Below are 17,420 nucleotides of genomic sequence, written 5' to 3'. Positions count from 1 at the left end.
TTCGCCACCACTGGACTAATGCAACAGAAGCAAATCCATTACAAGATACTTTACATACTAGCTTAAACTCACAATTTAAGGCAGCGGTTCTCAACCTGTGGGTCGTGACCCCATTTGGGGTCGAATGACCATTTCACGGGGGTTGCCAAACAACGCAGTTCGCCATTTTTTCCCCTTTTCCTTAGCTGTGCTACTCCCTTTTATTCTATTGGCTTTTGAAAGCCAATAGAATAGACTTTCTTGAAGAGAGTCTAATTCTATTGGCTTTCAAAAGCCAATAGGAATTGTCCAGCTGTCTCTGCCCTGCTGAGCCTGCCAAAAGCCCCATTCTGCAAACGGTGCTGCAAGTTGTCTGCAGCGAAGGCAAACTGTCTGGAAGTTTCCACCCCTCCCTGTTAAGCAACTACTAAAAATGTAAGTAAAAGAGGGCCAGGGGTGGGGGGTGGGAGGCCGGCGGGCGCAGGGAGGATTGCTGGTGCGCGTGGGGCCCGGCGGGTGCCTTACCTCCCTTGGGCTGGGCCAGCTGGTGGCCCAGCCGGTGGTCGCCCTGCGCCATCTCTGCCGCTTGCCAGCTATGCCTTGGCCGGCACAGGGGGCGGCACCACGCATGCGCAGTGCTCCCAGGCAGGGAAAGTCCTCGACTTACAACCAGTTGGGTAGTTCTCGACTTACAACCAGTTGGGTAGTCCTCGACGTATGACCGGTTGGGGGTTGCGGCATTAAAAAGGATGAGAACCAATGACTTAAGGCGTCTTATCATTCCAGAGTATCACACTATATATGAGATATTGAAATACTTACTTGTCATCAGATGAAGATTCTTGCTCAATTTTCATTCCTTCTGAAAGGCTTCCCTTAAATTTATCTTCTATTTTGCTCCTACTCCGTCGTTTACGGCCACCTCGTGACCTAGATCGCCTTCTCAAACGAGATCTACTACGTCTACCTCTGTCTCTGAAAATGGATTTAACAAAATATGTACTTTTATAACTAACATATTCATTTTGTTTGATACTATTATTTTACAATTCAAATGCTAAAATTTATTTAAAAGAGGGCACAAATATGTATCACTGATAAAGATACCATAGTAAAGTTTTTCTGATATAGCTGTTACACCAGGGTATCATGATGTCTTTCAAAAATTTTCAGGTACAGTGTGGCAGACAATCAGAAACTGCAGAACCTATAGAAAAACATCTAGATTAACAACCATTATCTATTTTGCCAACCGTATTAGGATAATGTACTTTTATTCAAACATTTACTGGTAAAAGGAATATAGAGTAATCTGAAATGAAGTTTCAGCTAAGAAACTGGAAAAAGTAAACTCACCTAGAAAAGAATCGTTATTTTTTAGCGTACAGATAGCATACAGTATTGCATCATGTAACAAAAGATAACATAACTCTTCCTTATTGCAGTGCATTCCACATTCTCACAATCTGCTTCAGAGGGGCAATACAAACTTATTGTGATGGCAAGTGGAAACCAGATGGGGAGAATCCACCCCCTAATGTTGTACAGTATTTACTTTGCTTATAAACTATACAGATTATATACCTCCTTCGAGGAGATCTACTTCTCCTTCTTGGAGACCGGCTACGTCGAAGTGGAGAGCGAGATCTTCGTCGAATTGGAGACCTGGATCTTCTTCTTGAAGGAGACCACCTAGGCGGACTGGCATCTTTTGATCGCTCCCTTCTAGAGAGGATGTCATCTCTAGTTCGTGTTCTTGAAACAGGTAAAAAAGAAAAAGGAACTATAATCTTAGATAAAAGCTACTTTAAAAGTTCAATCTGAATTAAATTAGAAAAGAATATTTAACAGATGAATTTAAACAGAAGAAAAATGTTGAAGAATAGGATGATTTAGTTACCTAATTCAGACTTAGGATCTCATCTTCTCTGATGATTAACCATCTGAGTTTTGACAAAATTGTAGTTCAAAAGCTTTAAAGGTTATCAGGCTGGAAGGTTTTTCACAAGCTTTGAGGTATGTTTATAACTGACAAGGAATGAAATATAACTCAAGACTTATCTCCTATATTACATTCTAAAACCAAGGATCTAGAATAACATTAAAGACAGTGTTACTTCTAAAGAATGAAACAACATGATATATCAGCACCTAAATTTGCATGAAATATTTAAACTGCATCTTCATATACATTAATCTGAACCTTCTGCACTAGTGTTTATGTAGGTATTAGGGGAAAAGGGGGACATATTTTTAAAACATATAAAGCAAAGGTATCACTACTGTATAGATCAGCGGTTCTCAGCCTATGGGTCGCGACCCCATTTGGGGTCGAACGACCATTTTATGGGGGTCGCCAAACAACGCGATCCGCCATTTTTCCCCCTCAGGGGCGGCGGCGCGCATGCGCGGCGCGTCCGTGTGACAAGGGTCGCCATCACACAAAGGTTGAGAACCGCTGGTATAGATTCTTTCTTTGACGTTTACAGTGATGCCAACAATACTAAAATTATTAATGTGTATGACAGACCAGAGGAAGTATGTCTCTTTGTGAATTTGTCATGAAGACCCAGACAACTAAACAATCACTTTGTTCTAATGAGCTGATAAGCAGAACCTTATGGAGGCTGCTGAACAGATTAAGAAAAAACAGACCTCCATGAAAAGAAACAGGAGGACTCTGATAGAGGACACTTGTGGCTAACAATCTAAAATGAATCTAGAAAGCCTGACAATATTGGCTGATCCTGAGATGGAGAGGCTGGATCTATATCAGCAGTTTTATTTTAAGAGAAGCTTCTCAAATGGAGCATTTACAATCCAGAAACCTAGATTGGGGACTAGAGCCTACCTGCACAAAAGGTCCAGGTAGAGAAAGACCAAGTTCTACCAGCCAGAGACTAAGCAAAAAATGTAACTGCTGAGTATATGCATTTAAGCTGCACAACATTCACTAGAAAGTTCCCTTTAACATGTATTTTAAATCTCAAGCAATGGATTTATTCCATCATTACTCACAATATATTTTAAACTTCCAATTGTGATTTTATTCCTACCCTGCTGGCTATTAGTAAAAATGGGCAACAGAAGGAAGAATCCCTGCTTAGTTTACCTAATTGCAGATTATAGTTGGAAAATTAGTCTGGAAATAATAAAGTGAAAATGCACAACAGGCTCCACTGTTATCCAAATAATTATAGAAAAATATTTTTAAATGTTAAGAATAAGGTTTTTTAAAGCTATGAAAGTAAAGCCAGACTCTATTATGATAGCTTTACAATGATTAAAATAATTTCGTTTCCCTAGAAAAATGATTTAAAAAAGAAGCTGTTTAGGGTAAATCCCAATATATAGTTTAGGGGTGGGTTGAGGGGGCAAAAAAGTAACATTCCTTAACTATCACATATTTTGTTTTCCTCAGCAAAGAAATCTATTCTTTTTTGTCAATATATTGCATTGCATTTCACCAATATACATGATTCTGAAGATATAGTATATTTATATAAGCAAAAAAGTGTGAACTCTATCCACTACTTTTCAAGACATAAATGGAACAAAAGTAGCATCTATATTTAAAATGTAGTACACTAGTCAATGTAAAAATAATATTTTACTTACACGAGAATTAGGAAAAAGATTCTTGCAATAAACAAAGCATATCATTATGAGCAAATTTAATCTCCTAATCAGATAATACTTCCTTCATATATTACGCAACATATTTCAGCAGTCTTAAATTTTAGCAAAGTATTAGCTGCTGTCTACATTTAATCCTCACCTATTTTATTGCCTCTAGCAATACTGCAACTAATTCAACAGACGCTAACTTGCTTTCTCACATTCAGTATACTTAAGCTTAATCATACTGTATAAAATGTGACATAAGGAAAGCCTGAACATTTTGTTTTCCCCAAGTTTCAAAAGCTTCTCATCCCTGAGAAGTTTCTTCCTCTACAGGAATTTATATAATTTATAATCCTAGTCAAGAGAATACCTTAAGCATTTGATTATGTTTATTTATGACTACTTTGTACTTAACCATTACTGTAGCTTAGATGTAAATTAAACTTAGTGAATCGGATCCAAATTTCTTGTATTTGTGAAATGGACTTCAACATAAGAACAGAGACGCCCTGCTAAATCAGACACTGACCCATCTAATCCAGCAGTTTCTTCTTACAGCAGCCAACCAATTGAGCAAAGAAGCTTAATAATCTCCCACACAGCACATGACCTTGAGAGGCAGTCACATAGTCACCAAGGTTAATAGCCCTATTTCCTATAACTTCAATGAATTGGTTCAATCCTTTTTATGAAGCCAGCCAAGCTGATAGCTAGTACAACTCTCAAGTTGATGATTTTCTAAGTTTAATTATGCACTGGATTAAAAAAATTATTTTCTCTGTGCTGATTCTTCCAGTATTCAATTTCATGATACTGATTCTAGAATTTTGGGAAAGGAAAAATAGCTTCTTCTTATCTATTTTATTCACATTATCTATAATTCTGTATACCTCAATCATATCCCTTCTTATTTATCTCCTTTCTGTAAATCCGTAAGTGTCACAACAGTTCTTCCCAGTTTAATTATTTAATAACAAATTAATAAAATCTGATTTAAAAGTTATCATAAAAGTATACAAACAGCGTACAGATAAAATGCATTTCTTATGGTTATTTATAATCCACACAAACTCATGAAAATCTTAAATTATAATTAAAAGATTACTGATATTGTTTCTGTTAAATATGAAAGTTTTATGTCAACTCAGTATTTTAGATTTGACTCTGTACCTATGCCTCACCAAAACTCAGTCAAAAGATTCAAAATCTAAGAATCTGTTGCTTCAACTGATTTTCACAGTATTTTCATGTACTTTTGTGAATTACATCTCACAACAATTAAAGATACACAGAAATGAATTCCATTGAATTTGAAATTCTTTTAAAAAATTCTGCATTTTAAAATGCAGAAGACATATTAATATATTCAAAGACTGCACGCTAATGTAAACATATTGACAGATATCACTGAACTAACTCCCAAAATAAAAGTACAGCAACACAAATACAAAATTAGATTCCAATTTACTAAGCAGCCTGAGGATTGTTTATTAAAAATATTTTAATTTAAACTATAGTTATCTAATCCATTTACAGTTTGCTTATAAACTACAAATACAGAGGAATAAAGAGGACAAACCTAATGTCTTCTCTAAGAAAAGGTATGTCAGTCAAATTAGAATTCTCAAAATACAAATATATTTATTACTATATTCAATGTTTTTCCGTTCTGAACAATACAACCACACCTCAGATTATCATACAACCTAGCAATTTATCTGCCAATTAGGACCAGATCAGGTGCTTCTGATACCTCTGTTATTCTCTGAATTGTGCTGCCTCTGCAATTTGCCCTTATCAAAAAGAGTACCGTAGCTCCTTTATAACCATTTGCATTCACTGAATCCCACAAAAATATGAAAACTAGCACAATGCAGACATCACAGCCTATCCTTTCTACAATCTTTTACACTACCTTTGTTGACTGGGGGCATAGGGCAAGAGAATAGGATTTTTATCCTGATTTCTTAAAAAAAAAAAAATCCTTCCCATCCTAATATATGTACAAGTTACCTTAGACATAGCCTTAAACTTAACTAGGATACCTTAAACATAACTAGACTTGATGACAGTTATATGATATACATTTCTCTTAATCCCTTCAATGAAAACTGACTCTTGCCATAGATATGCAGCTTCTTGAGTTTGATTAGCAGAATATATTCTTATACAAAATTATCTTCAGTCTGTTGATTTTTTGTATAGTAGCCATTAGGCAAGTAGTTGTTACTGAAAATAACAGAATAGCACTGTAGCAGAAATCAATGAAAATGAGTCAGTTCATAGTAATACAAGTCAGACTGACACTACAAAAATAAATAAATAATGTGCTTACACTTTCTAAGGTTTTCTATTGACTGCCAATTCACCCATTCTATTGCATCCTATAAACAAATGTAATTGTTAAACGAAAACCCAGAAATAATAAATTAGTGTTCTTCTTACAGCTTCCATCTTGATATATGCCAGATCAAATATATGTAACTATTTATTTTTTATTTTGCACATTCTTTAGGTACTTCCAGAATTCATCTTCTACAAATTCATGGACAGCTTGAAATACAATAAACAGCCAGGAAGTGATATGAATTTTGCTGATTTTTTATATTCCAATATAACAGGGCTTTACAACCAGTGGTACGGGTACCACATGTGGTACAATGGCACCTGGCAGGTGGTACGCAGCCATCCTAGAAAAGTGGTAGCGGGGGAGGGGAATGAGCTGAACCAGTGGCAGCATCGCACAAGCCTGAGTGAGAGATGGCTGGGGCTGCAGGGCTGTCATGGCTCAGCGGAAACACCAGGATCAGCACTTCTTCAGGGCTCTCAGGGCTCAGTAGAAGCGCCAGGATCAGCACCAGGCTCCAGCTGGAGCTCGGCGCTGATCCTGGCACTACTGCTAAGCCCAGAAGAAGTGCCGATCAGCTGGAATGTTGCAGCATCTCCAGGGTCTTGTGATTTACATTCAGATGCTTGGCAACTGATTCATACTTATGATGGTCAGTGTCCCAGGGTCATGTGAAGTGACCAAGACCTGCTGCAACCACCCAGCAGACGGGGGGAATAAAAACCAAACACACTCCCACCCCACCCCCGCTGCCAATCCTCAACAGAAATGCTCACAACAATGGAAACGTCCGACAGGAGGAAGAGCGCCGCCGGGTAGGCAGGCAGGCGTCTTGCTCGGTTGTGGCTTGGGGGGCACTTTTTTCAGTGCTATTGTAACTTTGAACAGTCACTAAGCGAACTGTACCTGTACTTTATCACTTTCTTCCCTTTTTTTTTGGGTCATCAAGTTTTTGACACCTTAATAGGCGACTGGTGGTACTCGGATATTGCCTTATCCTAAAAGTGGTACAAAGGGTGAAAAGGTTGAAAAGCCCTGATCTAAACCATTATTATTTTTTCATTAGTATTACCTGGGAGAAGAAAAACGTCTCCTTTCTGATTCTCTTCTTTTTCTGTCTGCTGATCTGCTCTTTGCTCTCCTACCAGGAGACCGATTTCGAGATGGTGATTTACTCTGTTTAGATCTCCGATCATTAAGCAGAGGTGATCTGCTGCGTCTTAGTTTATCTCGTGGTTTTGGGGATAAACTTCTTCCTTTAGGACTACGACCAGGTCTTTTACTAGGAGACCTGTTTTCTTTACCTGATGACATATCTTTTGAAGGTGATTTGATGAGCTTCTTTTCTTTTTCAGTCTCAGATCTCCTGGATTTTCGATCTTTCGATCTTGATTGTCTATCTTTGGATTTGCTTCTTTGTTCTATTGGAGACCTGGATCTTTTGCTACGATCTCTAATTTTATTTTCACTAATAACTGGAGATTTTTTACGGTCTCTTGATTTGATCTTATCTTCTGCTTTAGTTTTATCTTCAGGAGGAGACCTTGATTTCCTATTTTTTTCTTGGGAGCGGGTTTTGAGGGTTGGAGATTTTGATTTTCCTATTTGATCTTGAGATTTTGTTCTTTTAGATGGGCTTTTAGTTTTTCTTTCTTTTGATTTACTCCTAGTAGCTTTCTCTTTTATACCATCAACTCCTGACTTGCTTTTCTTTTTATCAGACCTGTGTCGAGTTCGTTCTTTTGATCTGCTCTTACTGCGTTTCTTTGAACTCTTATTGTCTACAATCTCAAGCTTTCCCTTAACGCTTGAGGATTTATTTGCAGATCTAGTTCCATTTCTCACCTTATCATTGATTTCTCCTTCTTCTTCTGAACCTGACTCATATCCTTGTAATATTAATCCCATCCCAGATTGAACCTTTCCTTCCATTAGCTCATTTTCAAGTTCAGCTTTTAATAATGCTCTTTGTTTCTCTAAATCTTCTAGAGGAGCTAAGAAGTCAATTTTAGTTCTTTTTGCTGGCCCATCTTCTTTATCAGAGATATCAGCGACCTCCTTTCGTTTATGTTTCTTATGTTTGTGCCTATGTTTATGCTTTTTGTCCTTATCTTCTTCTGAAGAATGTTTATGTTTCTTATGTTTGCCTCGATGTTTGTGTTTCTTTTTTTTATGTCGACTATGTTTAATTTGTGGTTGTTCTCCTTCTGAAATATCTCCATTTTCTCCATTTGCACTTCGCTCAGAAATATCAGCTTCTTCAATTCTGTAAATATATTTCAAAAATCAGAATTTAAATAAATTTAAATCAACAAAATATGCTATACTTTCCAATCAATTTTAAGATATTTAAACAATTTAAATCATTTTTAGGCAGAGATAGCAAAATGATCTGCTGGACATACATATATTCATTTCTACTGTTTAGATAAATGAATGTTATATGATAGAATCCAAATGGAAAAATATGCAGAAAACGGGTGGAAATTGTTTCCAGTTATATGGATGTAATATTTAGAATTTCACACAAAAAGCAGGAATGACAAAGAGTAAATGAGATGCCAGGGAATCAGGTTTGATATCTTGTGACAGTAAAAAATATTCTCCGACCAGTCTTTAACAAATGCCAATGGAAAGTTTTCTGGAATCAATAAGTTCTATTTCAGAAAAGCCTGGCGCTTAAGATGTCTGGTGCTTGTTTTACAGGTGATTGTTCCAAAAGACTGACATATTTAAAATACTTTGCAACTACATATGATTTAACTGCTTATTCATCTGTTGTTTCTAATATTGAAACATGGTTTACAAAATTCTTATAACATTTTTCTCATCAGTTTTTAGTTTTTGAATTTATATCTCACCTTTTATTATTTTTATAAACAACTAAAGGCAGAGAATGTATCTAACACTCCTTTCTTCTCCTATTTTCCCCACAACAATGCTGTGAGGGCTGAGAGAAAGTGACTGGCCCAAAGTCACCCAGTTGGCTTTCAAGCCTAAAGAAGGACTAGAATAGATATCTAGATTACCCTTTTAAATCAGAAATCTCACTTTATCAATATCTTTACCACTTGAGAAAACAATAAGGGAAATGAATAGGCATTCCCTCTCCCAAATATTCTATTTATGCCATCCTGCCCTCAGATAAATTTTGTTTGACCAAATGATGGGCACAAGTTATGAAAACAATAGTAAGAATCTAGCTTTGAAAGAGAAAGCAGCAATTAATTTAATAAGTGTAAACATGTCCAATTCAGCATGCACTATCCATGCATAAAATGACTTATGTCTAATAAACAAATCAGTCTAGGTTGATTTTTTAAAAAAAAAATCCAAATGGGGTGCTACAGGATGGGCTGGAGAGGGATACAGAGGGCAATAGGCAAAGGAATGGAAAAGAAGCTGAAGAGGCAAGTGGTGAGGAGCAAGAGATCATCTTTGTATCACTGAGGAGGTGCAGAAGGAGCACTAAAGAGACATGAAGGTGCTGCTTAGTTCAGGATCTCTTCTGCCATTCTCCATCTTTAAATATTAGATGTAGAGTGATTCAAGAACAATGAACAAGAATGTCAATATGTGCAAAGGAAAAACACCAAGGCACGTGCAGAATGAACAACTGTACAGACAGATTAGAAACTAATTTGTTCATTATTTGAGGGATGAAGTCTAAATGCAGATTTGGTTCATTGCATTTGCAGTTGTTTCACTGTATTTATCAATTGTCTAATCAAATGGAATAGAACTTTAAAGAAGCTGAAGTTTAACATTTAGACACTATACTATCTCACTGTCAAAATGTTATTTAGTATGTCATCTTTATATCTAAAATTGTTTATAGTTATAGAAACCCAGTCAATTTAAGTGAATTTGGCAAATTTTCATCCATAAAATTGTGCACAAAGCACCTTAGAATCTAATACTAGCCAACTCATTATGCTGTTGGAGTCCAACTCCATTAATCTTCAACATTATAGCCAATGGTAAGTGGGATAATATACACTGGTCTCTAACACACTTGTTGTGTCTTAATGTAACTTGTTAAATTAATCATGGAGAAGTATCAAATTCCTCTAATCCTACACAACATTATTGTAGTCCACTATAGTTTACAGGGAATAATACAATTTATGTCAAACTTCCATAAAGAGTAATATTTCTCACTTACAAGCAAACTGTTACCTAAAGCACATTAGAATAAACAGTGAAAAGCAAAATACAGAGATACAATATATCAGTCTTACAGTTGATGAACAAAAAAACCCCTCTTTAAGTTCCTGGAGGCTCTCATTTCCATTGTACCCAAGTCCCATTTACCTCAATCCTGTTTAATTTACTTTGAAATAAGTGTGCACATGAACATGTAACTTGCTCTTGATTTTTTGTTGTTGTTACATCCTTCTTCTATATATAAGAAAAAGGCCGATCACTCGTTAAGATCATTCCTTCTGTGCATTTGTACGTACACATTTGGGGATATATTTAGAAAGGGCCTCACGCATGCACCATGCTTCTACACAAGATTTAAAGAGTACAAAGACGACTTTCTTTTCAGAGAGTCGTTTCTCTCCTACATGCCCTCCCCCCTCCACTCTAATCACAAGATCCTGCGGAGGGCATTAAAAGTTAGCAAGCCCGTGCAGGCGAAAGCAAAGACTTGACCGAGACTCCCAAATATTGTATGGTCTTCATCTCCCAGTTAAGCAGAGAAACGATAAAGCGACAGGAAGGTCTGAACCGTATGACTAAAGATGACGGGCCGGGCAAAGGGGAAGGCCGGCCTCCGTACTTGAGAAGAAGCGAGAACTCCGGGGTCGGGCCCGAGGCAGGCCGCCTCGCGACCGTTATAACAGCTCGTCGATGGCGCGTATTAGGCCCTCCGCTCGCTTTTCGCCTCTTGCTTCCTCCCATTTCCTCGTAAGTGAAGCGTGGCTAACAAGGCCAGGCCTAGTTTTCATCTTTAAAAAAAGTAGCCTTACCCGTGCCCCCGCATTCCCAACTCCACCAACGTCGGGGCAGCCATTTTGAACTCCCAAACTCCTTCTTCGCCGCCACCGCTCAGTGCCCGGTGTGGAGGTTGGAGAGTGGCGCATGCGCACTAGGAACACAACCCTCCTAGGGCGACAGAAGGGGAAGGCGGAAATATTTGTTTGGTCGTTTTCAGAAACCGGAAATAAGGTAAACGTCGCGAGCTTGGAGACGGGGGTTAATTTCCGAGGAATAGGAGATCGGACGACTATGGGTTTATTGGTGACTATACTTCCGGCTCTTTGTTCATGTGACAAAGTGCGGCGTGTCCGATGTAACAAAATACCCCCTGACGCCGTTGAGCATTTTTCTATTTCGCATATAATTATGAATGTTCTTACCCCGGATATGGCAGAACAGAATAGAAATAGAATCTTAGAGGTCTTCTAGTCCAGCCCCTGCTTAAGCAGAAGACCCTATCATTTCAGACAAATGGCTGTTCAAAGACTTGTCATGAAGCATCCACGAGTTCTGACTGCAAGCTGTTCCATAGTTTAATTGTTCTCACTTTTAGGAAGTTTCTCCTTAATTTCAGGTCGCTTCTCTCCTTGATTAGTTTCCATCCAGTGTTTCTTGTTTTGGCTTCTGGTGCTTTGAAGAATAACCCTCTTCTCTGTGGCAGCCCCTCAAATGCCAGGATACTGCTATCATGTCATTCCTAGTCCTTTTCTCTAGACTGGCCATATCCAGTTCCTGCAACCCTGATCCAATGAAAACAGAAAGCTAGAAAATATGTATTTTTTTTTAATACATCCTGGGCAATAATGGGACATTCTGTTTATAGGGAGCATCTATAAAGAACACACTCTAGCAACAGGCATAAGTCATGTGCAAAGCAAAATATAATAGTGGTATAGTTAACATGAATTTAATCCCCAACACAATGCTTTAGTAACAAAGGTTTCTGCTGCTGATTATCGTCTCAAGGGGTTGATCAGTCTTTACCTAGTCCAGGGATGATTGAAGTGATAGTATTTTTTTAAAGTGTCATTAAGTTGTTTTTGACTCCCAGCAACCACATCACAAATGTCGATTAATGAATACAGTAAAACTGCAAAGGCCCTTGGATTGACACAGCATAAAATAATTTAGTATTTTTTTAGCAGCTCTGTCTGTAGGATGTGTTTTCAGTGTTTTGGGCTTATATATTCTTCAAATATATAGTAAATTTATTTTGTGAAGAAGGCACAAGTGATGCTTAGAATTCAGCAAAAGTTAATGGGATTTTATTAAATCATGAATTTAATTGTTTTATTAAATCATGGATGCAATGCGCATTTGGATCATAAACCGTATTTTTTTTAAAAAAAACTGAATTTTAACAGTAGTTTGCTGTGTTAAGATTGATATAAAAATTAATTAGAACCCTGTTCTGAAGCAATTTCTACTCTCTCTGTCAAAACTTTGATAGGCAGTTTTTCACCTGCATGCAATTTTGGATTTCTAAATTGGAAAACGCTGGAAAGCCCTCTCTGCCCTGGATCATCTTGTGTGCATGATATCTTAGAGCAGTGGTTCTCAACCTGTGGGTCGGGACCCCATTTGGGGTCGAAAAACCATTTCACAGGGGTCGCCAAACAACGCAGTCCGCCATTTTTTTCCCCTTCTCCTTAGTTGTGCTACTCCCGTTTATTCTATTGGCTTTTGAAAGCCAATAGAATAGACTCTCTTGAATAGAGTCTAATTCTATTGGCTTTCAAAAGCCAATAGGAATGTCCAGGCTGTCTCTGCCCTGCTGAGCCCGCCAAAAGTCCCCTTCTGCAAACGGTGCTGCACCGGTTGAGTAGTCCTCGACTTACGACCGGTTGAGTAGTCCTCGACTTACGACTGGTTGGGGGTCGCGGCATTAAAAAGGTTGAGAACCACTGTCTTAGAGAGTATCCTGATCTGTTTTTCCAATATAAAGGAATGATTGAAAGAGGATGAAGAATCAGCGCTGAGCTAAATCTAGCACTTGGGTTCTTTAATTAAAACAGCTGCAGTTGAATTTTTCAGAAATTCCAGGATACAATAGTGCTTTGTATATTCATCTATACAAGCATTACATATGTATGCACATGTTATGTATATTTATATTATTCACTTAAAATATGTATTCAGAAGATAACAGGCTTGTTATCTTTTTAAGTTCAATTTTTGTTACATGAAAACAGAAAAAAAGGAAGGGAAGAAAAATATCCCATAAAACCAGACAGGAACATACAGGATTTTGTAAAATTACATTGATAATATTTAAGTTTGTTCAATTTACTGTAAAAGGAAAGAAAGAAGCTAGAACGCAGAGTACAAATTGCATTTAGTTGTCTAAATTGGATTCCTGGAGTGTCCTTCTAGTCTTAATAGCTGTTGTCTCTTTACAACGCTAATATTTACTTCTATTATGCTCAGTTAGCACACAAGACATTCAAAGAGAATTCAGAGGGACAAAAGCATCTTCATAATGAATGAATGTTCTTTCAGAACAAAGCCTGTAAAACTCCACTAACTTTGTAACTCCTCAAATAAAAAAAAAGTATTATCTGACGTTAAGAATTTATTTACTGTATAGCAGGGCAAGAGGCAAATAATGAAAACAGTTTCTGTTCCTTTTATACATATGTCATGATATCGCATACAGTACATATATGAAAGGGGTGGAGCTTGCAGGATGATAATTTTTGTGTGGCTTGTTTTATGAAGTGCAGCAAAAGATGTGGTAAAGAATGATATTGGATAGACTTGCGTTTACTACTTTTAACTGGTCTCAGCTCTTTTTTTGAATTGTCATTTCTCTCCTTTCTCTTTCCCTCCTTGAGCCAATGAACCTCTGAAAGAATTACCCCATTGTCATATAAGCAAACGTACTTTATTTACAGTTCAGACAATATCAATGTTAACAAAGAAAAAAGAGAAAGGGATTTTGTGTGATTATACCATGGGAGAAATATGGCAGGTTAAGGGAACTTTCCAGAAGCTAACAACCACAAAGGACTACCTAACATACATATTGGCAAGGTAACAAGTGCTACAATGCACTCTTCCCTGTGCTTATGATTTACTTAGTCCAACAAGCACAACACTTTATTTTGTCATTTAATGAAATATCATGTATTGGAGGAAAAATCAGGTCCAGTTCCAAGCCGGGAGAAAGACGCTGAAATAAAATGGAGGCAGGCTGCAGGAAAGAAAGTCTCTTTATTTGGTAGCTAGAAACTTCAGTGACAGCAGCATGTTTCTGGGGTGAGAGTGGGTGGGTTTTTATACATTCTTTGGGACTTTGTGATTGAGATGCCTGTTCTTGTATAAGAATATGTCCTTTAATATTTTAATGGCTGTTGCCAGATTCCTATGGGGTCATGTAGGGAGTCATGGCTGGATCTTCAGGCAAGAGGGGGAAATGCAAATCCTAGATGTTTTGTTTATCTGAGCTAATCTTGTCAGTTTGGGCTTCTTGCCTATTGTGCTGCTAATTTTCTATACCAAACTGGTTTCCGTAATGTTGCATCTATGTCATCAAACCTCAGTATTTGAGTAGTAGTGTTTATCAACAAATCGATCTGATCAAAATTCTCTTCCCCTTCTTCCAGTTTCATGTAGGCAATATAGTCCATTTTATTCCATATTATGATTTCAGCTTGATTATCCAAGTTGTCATAACTTTCAATTGATCGCGTCTGGCTGTCAATTCCTGTTGGTTTTAGCAATGGGAGTACTTCACTTATAGTCATTTTTGGATCTTCAAAGTTCTCCATCGTTTGTACTTGTGAAATATCCTCCTCTGTAATAGTTAGTTGATTTATAAAGTAGTCATTTAAAGTCTCAATCTGGGATGTTGGGTCCAGAATTTTTCTAAAGTTCAGTGAATTCTTTCATCTCACATTGTGTGCACTGTTGCATATAAGCTTCTTCTTGGCCTGTAGATTGGTCTTTTAAAATTTGGGGCTCAGCTTGTAATTCTACAAGATGGTCTTTAGGTTTTCTCCATGACTTCATGTCCTCTGTCATTTCCAATATTTTTTCCAATATCAGCTCATAATCCAGTCCAGAATTCAATTGATCAGTAAATTCTTCTTCCATTTCAAATTGTGTACACTGTTGCATATAGGCTTCTTCTTGGCCTATAGGTTGATCTTTTAAAGTTTGAGACTCAGCCTGTGGTTCTGCAAAATGATCTTTAGTTTTTCTCCATAACTTCATCTCCTCTGTCATTTCCAATATTTTTTCCAATATCAGCTCATAGTCAAGCTGTGGGTAAAAGTCTACTATTTCCATAGTAAAAGAGTCTTTTAATCTTTTTGTGGAAACTATTAAGAGTCCATATACATCCACCTCCACAATTTTTAAATCACAAACACAACCCACAGCTGTTTCCAAGCCTTTATCTTTTCTTCTTGCTAATTTCTGAAGGTCAAAGCCATCTTCAAACACCAAAGAAGAGACATTACAATTGCAGTAAATATTTTCACCACAAGATGTCCTCAGTGAGCTATAGAAAGATTTTTCTTTGCACGTTTAAAGCCTTTATCTCATTAATAATGAAGAAGAAAGAGACAGAAAAAAGCAAATATCTTCAGTATAGTAAGTAAGATAATGCTGTATATTACAAATCTTTCCAGGGATGCCCAATATCCAAAAAGTTCAAAATATAATAAGTGCTGTTCTGTAGTTTTCTTTAAAGTATTTTTCCCCAAATAGACAGATGCCGCTTTCTTAGAACAGGGAAGTCATCCAAAAAGCAAGCTCTTTACAGGAAAAATAGTTGGGGATAGGTGGGGGAGGGAAAAAAATCTCACCCAGATTTCTCCGCAGTGGTTTCTTCATGCTTAGCTGTTCTTTTCACTTCGGCTAGTGCAGCTGAGTGGTCGGCCATTTTACTGGCCGATCTTTACTCCGTCGGCCCTAAGGAATCAGCTGGGGCCGCGGGAGAAGCTGCCGCTTTCCCGCAGTCACCAGCAAGCCCCCTCCTCAATGGTTGCCCCTCCAGGGCGACTTTCAACCCCTTCGGGGTCTACCGGCAAAGGAAACACAGCAGGTGGGGAGACAAGTCTCTTGTACACGACCGGAGTCGCCGCGAACTGGAACCGGAAGTGCCTGATATCCCTTTCTGAATGGAGGCAAAGGAATTACATACTGGAAATTAGAGAACTGTTAAATCAATGTTTTTGTTTTCAGCCTAATCTTGCTTACATTCAGTCTGCTCACTTCCTTCTTAGTGTAAATTAATGTAACAACACACACAAAAAAACTCCCATTGAAATTACTACATTTTGTATGCAGCTAAAAGCAATCTCTCTTCTACAATTGCATCACTAAAGTTTTTTTTATAAAGTAAATAACCTCAAGGGTAACTGTTGCTGTACTCAAACAAATCTATTTGTTTAAAAATGTAGCTCCTATAAAGGCCTCCCTGGTCAACTCCCTTCATGTCAGAAAGAAGAAAGGCAAATTTTGCTATTTGCTAAGGCATCAAATCTGCTGGGAGGATTTGCAATGGGAGAGGAGGCAAGGGAGCTTCAGCTGAAGGAGAATCATAAGCAAAAATAGACTCACAGTAAACACTGAAAGGTGGAGCAAGACCACAAAAAGTTTAGTCTGCGCCGCGTGGCATCTCTGAATGGGCAACAGCACAGGGTGATCTTGGAAATACAGATGCAAAAAAAAAATTGAAATAGGTTTCTCATCTGGGCAACAATTCTACTTGGAAATTTCAGACATTCCTTTTAAGTTCGAGGAGTATATATTTTTTAAAAAAAAAGATGGATCATGTTCCAAAGGATTTGAGAAAATTGCCTGAGAGAAAATTGCATAACAGAAGGAAAGGAAATTTGTGTATCTATTCCCCAAAATGCTTCTAAAGCATCCTGTTCTATTCAATGCAATACCAGCTCTGATAAATATTCCATAATTACCATTTTAGCAATATTCTATGCTTCTGCTTTTTCATAATTGGATTTTCTATGATAAAGAAATCCTGACCTTCCGGCTATACCCTTACACTGTTGACACAAGGGGTCAAATGACAAGTTTGCATTGCAACATTATTATCTAATCCCCCTTTTGTAAATGCATGGTGCAGTTTTTTTATGTACCTGTGGAAAGTCCTGTTTGCACTGAGACATTTCAGTGCACATTTTATTATTCTCATGAAATTGCAGCTAAGAGTGGGGATTTCTGAGTAATTTCAGAATGGAAAAAACATGGTCATGGAGAATTAGTCTCCATCCTCCTTCCGCTGTTTCAGTCATCACACTTAAGTACTTAGCTACAACTCTCATTTACCTGGAGGAGGGATGTCTATTTAATGGCTAGCAATGGTTTTGTCTTTCCCATGATTTGCCAAAATAGTGCAGTTCAGTCAGATCAGTCATAATGTTGTGCGAAAAGAGATGGTTCCATCATTTGATTCCCCCAGCTTGGAGTCAACAGTTTTTTTTAAAGTGCCCCCCCAAAAGTGAAGTTGTAGGTT

General features: G+C 37.6%; 1 protein-coding gene across 9 annotated transcripts in view; it reads right to left on the bottom strand.

The window, feature by feature from the left end:
* PRPF4B (pre-mRNA processing factor 4B) overlaps positions 1–11,082 on the bottom strand; it is a 31,109-nt gene extending 20,027 nt beyond the window's left edge. For all 9 annotated transcript variants that reach the window (XR_005556602.1, XR_005556606.1, XR_005556604.1 and 6 more), the window contains exons 1-4: positions 10,927–11,082; positions 7,023–8,216; positions 1,564–1,734; positions 802–954 (exon numbers count right to left, since the gene is read on the bottom strand). Coding sequence is in view for 4 of the 9 variants with exons in the window: in XM_039342666.1 (XP_039198600.1) it covers positions 802–954; positions 1,564–1,734; positions 7,023–8,216; positions 10,927–10,970 (1,562 nt within the window). In the remaining 5 variants the exon portion in view is untranslated. The remainder of the gene's footprint in view (positions 1–801; positions 955–1,563; positions 1,735–7,022; positions 8,217–10,926) is intronic.
* Positions 11,083–17,420: the final 6,338 nt, after the last annotated feature.

The sequence above is a fragment of the Crotalus tigris genome, unplaced genomic scaffold, assembly GCF_016545835.1.
Source record: "Crotalus tigris isolate CLP2741 ecotype Arizona unplaced genomic scaffold, ASM1654583v1 scf7180000017551.9496454, whole genome shotgun sequence".
NCBI lineage: Eukaryota > Metazoa > Chordata > Lepidosauria > Squamata > Viperidae > Crotalus > Crotalus tigris.
Note: the sequence above shows the minus strand (reverse complement) of the source record. Positions and strands in the feature narration are given on the sequence as shown.